The 7746-nt window shown below is 45.2% G+C and overlaps 1 protein-coding gene across 7 annotated transcripts; it reads right to left on the bottom strand.

Annotated features, from left to right (window-relative positions):
- Positions 1 to 557: 557 nt before the first annotated feature.
- Positions 558 to 4158, bottom strand: C2H7orf25 (chromosome 2 C7orf25 homolog). 7 transcript variants are annotated; one of them, XM_065665706.1, is made up of 2 exons: positions 3934 to 4158; positions 558 to 2116 (listed from the first exon to the last, which is right to left on the bottom strand). In XM_065665706.1, exon 2 carries the CDS (start codon positions 2098 to 2100, stop codon positions 832 to 834), a length of 1269 nt encoding a protein of 422 aa, XP_065521778.1. In that variant the 5' UTR covers positions 2101 to 2116; positions 3934 to 4158; the 3' UTR covers positions 558 to 831. The 7 variants fall into 7 exon arrangements, with proteins under 7 accessions (XP_065521778.1, XP_065521774.1, XP_065521779.1 ...); XM_065665702.1 differs by lacking the exon at positions 3934 to 4158 and adding an exon at positions 3557 to 3830; XM_065665707.1 differs by lacking the exon at positions 3934 to 4158 and adding an exon at positions 3383 to 3530.
- Between the last annotated feature and the right edge of the window lie 3588 nt (positions 4159 to 7746).

The raw sequence follows: 7746 nt of genomic DNA, 5'->3' as shown, positions 1-7746 counted from the left end.
AACAAAGTCGAATTTGAGTTCACCATGAGTCCTCAGCAGGGAGCTCATTCGTATTAGAACCCACCTGGGTGCTGGCTCAATTTAGGAGCATTCTGCTATCCCAAAGCCTCAAGCTGAGTTTTGCACCCAGCAAATAGGAGATTATTTATTATTATTAGGAGAAAAGGGAAGTGAATTTGCCTCCTGGATCTGTTACCACTGGATGTCCAGTTCAGTCCAAGAGTCACAACAGGTTAGTGCCAATAAACTCCAATTTCAACTGATTTTTAGAGGAATTTCAAAGCTGCTGCCCAATTCATTCTAACATGATACACATATAGAGGTTCCTTTCAGGAAAGGACGACCTAAGTTGGTTTCTATTCCCAGACACTAGTCATGAATTCATGAGAAACATAACCCAAAAAGGCATAATTCTGTACACAAAGTACCCTGAATCAACAATGAATTCAGCCAGATGAATGAAAGATTTAAGTTCCACAGAAGCCAAGTCTGAAGTCCATCTAAGGTGCTGAATTTAATCACCCTGAAGAGGACAAAATTGACGAGGGCACAACAACTGTGCTTTAACTGAACTTTTTAATAGGGATGGATACAATATACTTTAAACCAGTTAACAATTTTCACTAAAATCTTATTACCTTAGCGAATAAATTAATGGTCAGCTGAACAAAATATCCCCCGAGGGCTGAGTAAAGATACTGCAAATTCCTTGAGGAGCCCTTGCACTGCTACAGTCACTGCTTTCACTGACACACACCCAAAGATGTATTGCTAGAATTCTTGTTTCCCCAAATGCCTCCCCTGCAGCATTCCAGTGACTCATTTAATGACTTATAGTCCATTACCAGGTGGGCAGCTCTTTGGTAAAGGTGTGGCAACAGATTCCTTGCTTTCTGTCAATGCCCGTGGCTGATGGACAAAAACACTGAACCTGACACCTTGATTAGCTGCTGCCCTCACAAAACCACTATTTGCAGTCATGGTGATGGCTTTTAAAGTGTCTCCTGTCCCAAAAATGGTTAGAGAACGGCTGTTGATTTTTGAACTAGCCACTAGTCCTAAGGCACGGTCAGATGGCTGATCTCGCACCACTTGAATTCTTTTCACAAGCATTGCAGCTCGTTCTTTCTCCCCAGGTCCTCCCAGCGTTTCCAAGATGGACTGAAAATCTCGGACAGCAGACTCACAGGCAAAGAGCTCCTTCCCCTCCATGAACTCCTCCAGCTGAGGCAGGACTCTCTCCCTCCTTTCCTGAGCTGCTTGCTCTGTTAGCACTTTCTCTTTGAAGATGAAGTTGCAGCCACCATAGCTCAGAGCAGAGACATAGGTTATTAAGGTAGTGATGTCCAAGTTAACTCTATTGCACACGTTTACTTTAATCTGGGTAGGAAAAGCAACTCTGGCCACTAAATTCTCCCGGTCTACTCTGGTCACCTGTAGAAGTTCAGGGCCTTCTTCATCCGATTCACTGGTGCCAAGGTGCTGGTTTTCTGTGGATGGCTCTGCCAGTGAGTTCACAGCTACAATGTCTCCTCGCACAGATATTCCCATCTCCTTGAGCCGCTCTGCCATAGGACTGGACACGCTGTTGTAGAAGGCAAAGATTATGTGGGGACTGCTGTACTCCACTGGCTGCTGATGACTTGCTTGCAAGAAGTCCTCTGCCTGCTCAATGATGCTTTTGTCACCATACTGGCCTCTCCCCAGCCAGATGTTATGCAGAGCCTCAGCCTTGCGGCCGATGGCCTTCACCCATGTGTGACCTCCGTTTGCAACAACATCCACCACAAGCGTCTGCTTGTCTCCAAACCTGTCCTCATAAGCAAAGACATGGAGGACACTGACAACATCCTCCAGGTTCTCCGCTGACTGGATAACGGCCTGGAGATGGGTAAGGTTTGTACTTTGCAGATGGGATTCTTTAATGGCCACCTTCCCTGCTTCTACCTTGTGTAAGAAGTTTAGCTCAGCCTTCAGTTTGCTGCACAGTTTTGCCCCGCCTTCTATTCTTCCTTTCTGGGACCTGGAAAGGGCTTCTGCTCTCTTGATCAATTCTTTGGCAACAGCAATTCTTTCACAAAGCAGCAACTGCACAGACATGTTGGAAACATTATTCCTATCAAGTGAAAGCAAAAAAGATAGTTATCACATAACCAAGGATAAAGACAATCAGAAGAGGTCTTTCCAACAGTACACACTGAAGCTTTGTAGTAGATTTAGCACAACAGCAACCAGTACCGTAAAGCACAAGCAGCAGGAACCCCAGCACAAGTCTCACCAAAGAGTTTAACTCCTTTCCTTCGCCTTGGGGGATCCAGCCTACAGCTTCAGATGATTTTAGGTCTCAGCATGGGAGAACAGCAGCACTCAAGTTGTCCCCACCACCACCTCACAAGTTGGTGGGATTTCCTGCCCCATGCAAGCCCTTCTCTGAGCTAGTCACTTAAAGCTCATTTGCAATAGTCGCCATTCAGAGCAAAATGAGAACTCCTGCTACTGCCATATGCAAACCTCCCTCTTCATCACAGTTACCATTAAAATGTAAAAGCCACCCACCATGCTTACAGACGTATATAAAACCCATCAAGTCCGGCTCTCAACATGTATTTTAACACAGAGAGGAAGCCCACTGTATTTTACACTCATGAGCTGCACAGCTCTGTCCTCTCCGGCTTCCAACTTACAGTGCACAACTTAGTAAATACCGAACCACCTCCTGGTAAAGTTTTAGCATTACACAGACGGGCTACAAGTTGTAATTCTAGAGCCAGAAGGACCTAGAAATGTCTGTGTCTTGTAGTTCTACTAGAGATTTACTATGCTGCACCTCTTTAAGTTTATTCCTTCACATTCGTAATACATTAGTACATCTCCCCAAGTATGACAGCAGTTATTTAGCTGGCAACAGGATTCAATATCACAGCAAACACCACAGTTTTTTATGGCAGGCAGTAAATACCCACTATAAATAGTGAAATTAATTGATTTGACTCCCAACTATAAGCACATGCTCCTATAATTCTTACTTAAACTGCATGCTGAAGCAATCTGGCATTAAAGAGCAAGAAAAAGACAGCTTTAGGCTGTGCCAGCACAACGGCAGGGCCAGGCTGACAGCAGCCGAAATCACCCTCACGTTATGCCGAAATCACCCTCAAGTTCGAGTACGGCCACAATTAAGTGCGTCTGGCCCAGTCAATATCCAGCATCACCAAACTCTCCCCCTCCCTCTCAGCCAAAAAGCCCACCACCTTCCAACCTGACCCACCGACTCTCTGCAGGGCTAGAGGAGGCCAGTGACACCAGCCCTCCCCACCACAAGCTTATTCTGACACACAAAGCAGTGAGCAAAACCGCACATTTCCACTCTGGCACCTCTCACCACAGCAGCTCCGACAGGCATGGAAAGGCATCGGGATGAAGCTTACTCCCAGCTCTCCAGTGAGTGGCAGCCCGAAACCCATCCACTCTCTCAGCACAGCTGCGAGGCGGCCTCGCAATCGGAACTGGCCTCAAACCGAGCACGGAAAGCCCCAAACCCCTCACAAACGCGCACCGTCACTGACGCGGGCCGTAGCACGCAGCGCAGCCTCCCCGCGCACGCACACACACTGAGGCAGAGCACACTTGTCGCCATCCGCACGCCCGCCGCCCTCAGCAGCCGCGGGGGCACCGCCATGGCGCCGTGCTTTCCGCCGAGCGGCCGCAACCACCGCCCCTCCCGCCCTCTGCGTTTACGTGAGGTGGCGGCGCCATGTTGGATGAGGGCACGCTGCCCTCGGCGCTTGCCCCTAGCGCCTGTCGGCAGCGAGCCTGGCCCGCGGCCCCTTGTTGTGCCCTCAGCCGGCGCCCCGGCCCTCGTGTCACTGCCCCCCACTGACTATGGGTGCACAGCAAGCCCGAGCCCCCTCCCTCTCCGCAGCCCGTACTCACAGCGCGGCAGCCCCGGCCCGAGCCCCGGGTAGCGGCAGGAGGCGGCGTGGCGCGGCCCAGCACCTCCCCCGGGCCGCCGGGCGGGGACAGGCGCCGCGTCCGCCTCGGTGTGCCTCCGGCCCTGAGCGCTTGGCTCTGGTTCCCGGCGTGCCGGCCGTCCTCTGGTAGATGCACGTTTTATCCTGGAAAGCCCTTGTTTGAGGAGCAAAGTCATCGCATGAGGTCAGAGACGTGTCAACCTTGAGGCTTTAAGTGCAGCGGGGAAGAAAGAGCCGTTGCTCGGTGCGTGTCATGTCCGTGAGTTTAAGCTCATTTAAATGGCCTTACTGAACCGTTTGTTGCTAAATGTGAGCAAGGGTCCTCCGTGCTTGCCCCGAGCTGCAGGCTACTTCAGAGCAGTAGTCACCGCCGTGGGCTCCAGCCGCTCTCCGTGCTGCAGCAGTGCTCCGAACGAGCATAAGATTTGCCTTCTCTCCCCCTACCGATCACTGGCTCCTATGATGAATGATGGTTTTTAGTTGTCTAAATGATTTCACAACATCTGCAAAGCAAGAGTGAGCCAAAACAAGTTGTAAACAGCTCACTGCACCTTACTGTGTATCACACTGAAACCTGCTTAAAGTAGGTTCATTGCCTCATGAATTGGTGATAGTCAGATCCTGACCCTAATAGTTAAATTAAGCCAAAGGAAATTCACAACCCCAAGTTCCTTGGAGCTGATCATCTTCCAGAACATGAAGATCAATAACGTTACCTACTTTAAGTGACCACTCTTTTTCTTCTTTCGCATGATTGCATTAGGAACAAGATGAATGAATCAGAAGCATACTTTATAGCTAGCTTAGACAATCAAGCCTGTAATTTGTCATCTCACATATGAGCAGTGTTTGTCCACTTTATTCCCCCTTGATCCCACTTCATGCAGTGAGTCGGTTTTTTGTTAAAATACAAAGCTAGTAACACACACAAAACCCCATGCATTTTGAAAATGACAACCCCCATATAATTTGCTGCTCCATTGCGCTTGTACCTCTCACCCCTGAAATGATTTTGAGAAATATATTCTTCAAATTAAAATTACTATTCCCTTAAATTCCAAGGATTTTGAATGGAAAAAAACATAAATTAGTTCCCTGCAGTTTAAAGGTTCCCTTTAGATACTGGATAAAATTTAATCACTATTCCAGACAGTATGGCAGTGACTTCCTTCAGTGTAGGATAAAGCAGTTTGAAATAAACAGGTTGAAATATAACCTATTTAAGTAAGTTTAATTTTGTTTAGCGGCCATCCTTGTAAAAGACAAATGACCGTAGTTGATGTAGTTCTAGGACCCCATAACCCTGTACAATATTAATTGTAAGCAAAACAGGACATGTAGATGAAGATTATCTAAACTAGCAGATGTTCAGCATGAGTTGTAGCTGAGTTAACTGATAAGTAGGACAGGGAGAAATCATTCAATTACGTCAGTGGTGTTACTAAACCAGTTAAGTTGGCGTAAACATATATCTACTGTGCATGCTGCAAAGACTGCCAGGACAAAAGGCCAAGGAACGGCCAAGCAATGGAGATTGTTGGAAGAAGTAAACGGCCCCCAAAGCCCACTACCACATTTGTGTGCACATGCGGGAGAAACTGCCCGGCGAAATGTAATACCTAAGCTCATGAATATGCATATACGTAATGAATATGTATGAGTAGTGACTACATAAGGATGGCTTGTTTAGCACTTCGAGAGAGACACGCTAGGAGGAGCTATTCCCCGTCTCTCCCGGCACCGCAATAAATACCTGCTTGTCAACTTCGTTGGCGAGTTGCTGGAGAGGTTCTTTAGATCAAGTTACAAAAGGAAACCCCACAATCCAGATCACACCACCTTGCCCCAGAGAACAGCGTAATACCACGGTCCGTCCACCCACCACGAAGAAAATTATCTAATACAATAAATAAAACCTGAACTCAATATATTATGCATATTCTTTCAAATTACACCAAGTCCCACAAACTCTATGTCTCTGTAGGTCTTAAGTATTATCAGGGAGCTTTCGGACTCAGTTCTTAACGGTGCAAAAAAGCAGTTGCTCAACTATCAGTTTGGTGGCTCATCAAAATGAATACACTGGCAACAGACCACATACGACCTACCTGTCCCATTTCTGACAAAACAAATTGCACAAAACAAATACTACCACAGAAATGACAACTGGGGCTCTGAGATCATAGCTCAGAGACAGCCTGAGGACAGCGCTCTCAGGGTAAAGTACTCTCAAAGAAAAGTTACAATTGATAAGCATTTTGAAGCTTTCTGGTCTCTTTTTATGACAAGTACTAATATATGGTGCTACAAAAGCCCAGTCATAGTGTTCTCATCTTTCCCAAGGTACACTTTTGCTTGTTCTCAGAAAAAAACATGCCACCACATAATAATAACCAAACCACACATTGTTTTACCAATTCAAACAGTTTACATTCCTGAAAAGCAGTGACTGAGGCAGCCTGGTACAAGAGGACATTCAGAATACGTCAAATGTACTAACTTCACACTGCCACCATTTACAATGTTGGTCCATAACATGAAGTAAAGCCAGCAACACTTCTGAAATACACACCTCAGTAAACTACTCTGTGTGGTAATGGTTGTCTGTCCTCCTAACAGGGTAGGGAGCAGTGGGCAAAACCCCTCTCAACATCTACACCAGTTGTTAGGTGTCTGAAGGACAGCACTTTCCTTGCTCAGAGCACAATGGTTTTCATACTGTGCACAGGCACAGTTACTACATTTGAATTATTAACCCACAAGAGGGATGATACTGGGTTTTCCACTTCAGACCTATAAAACTAGTAAAATTCTACACAATTCTGTTCATTACCCCCATCCCTCAAACTCTGAAATATTTTGTTTGTCCCACTGTTACCATTTTGGGAATAAGATAGCATGATTTATTTGAAACTTGCTTTGGTTTCAACTACACTTCATACAATGTTCTTTTGTTAATCTAGTAGAGGAGGCAACTAAGCTACTGCAGTTCATGCTAACCATTTTCTGCATTAACCTGCATTTTTTTTTAACATAGAAAACACCTTATAATATTCATACAGCATTAAAAAAATTAGTGTATATAAATATTCCAAATTGAAGATGTAGCAATATTAAGTCTCCAGTTCTGGTTCCTAGCTGTTCATTTCCTCTACAAGAAGAGTCAGAGCATGGATTGGTTTTCAGAGTGAAATACTCAACAAGTGATCTGGAGTAAGTCTTAATGAACCATTTGGACACAGCTTTATTTCTGACATTAGGAAATAGAACTTCAGTTATGGCATGCTTCAGATTTTTTTTCTTTACCTAATGATAACATAAAACATCAGACAACAGACATTGGAAAGGACAAATCAATGAGCTACACACTACTTTCTGCAGATTAACTCATACTTTGTACTTTCTTCATCAGTTAAGTCTGGCTAAGATGTATCCTGTCAGACTGCTTCCATATGTTCTTAGCCTTACATACCAGCTATTGCTCCCAGTTCATTATCGACATTTTTAACAATCAGACTGCTTAAAACCAAATGAAATCTGCACAGCGTCACATAAATGACTGCAGACCAAATGATTTCTGCTGAAAAAAGTACATATATTTTATCCTGTTTCTTCTGCAGTAAGTTTTGTGTTTCTGTATAACCTGAACGACTCTACACACATAACAAATGCACTGATACATACACCTAACACAATAATATTCAAGCATCTAGTTCTGCACCTGTAAAAGTTGTGATGCATAAATTAAGTGATCTTTTCATTACCACACCTTTAG

This window comes from Lathamus discolor, chromosome 2 (genome assembly GCF_037157495.1).
Source record: "Lathamus discolor isolate bLatDis1 chromosome 2, bLatDis1.hap1, whole genome shotgun sequence".
In the NCBI taxonomy this organism is placed as follows: domain Eukaryota; kingdom Metazoa; phylum Chordata; class Aves; order Psittaciformes; family Psittacidae; genus Lathamus; species Lathamus discolor.
Note: the sequence above shows the minus strand (reverse complement) of the source record. Positions and strands in the feature narration are given on the sequence as shown.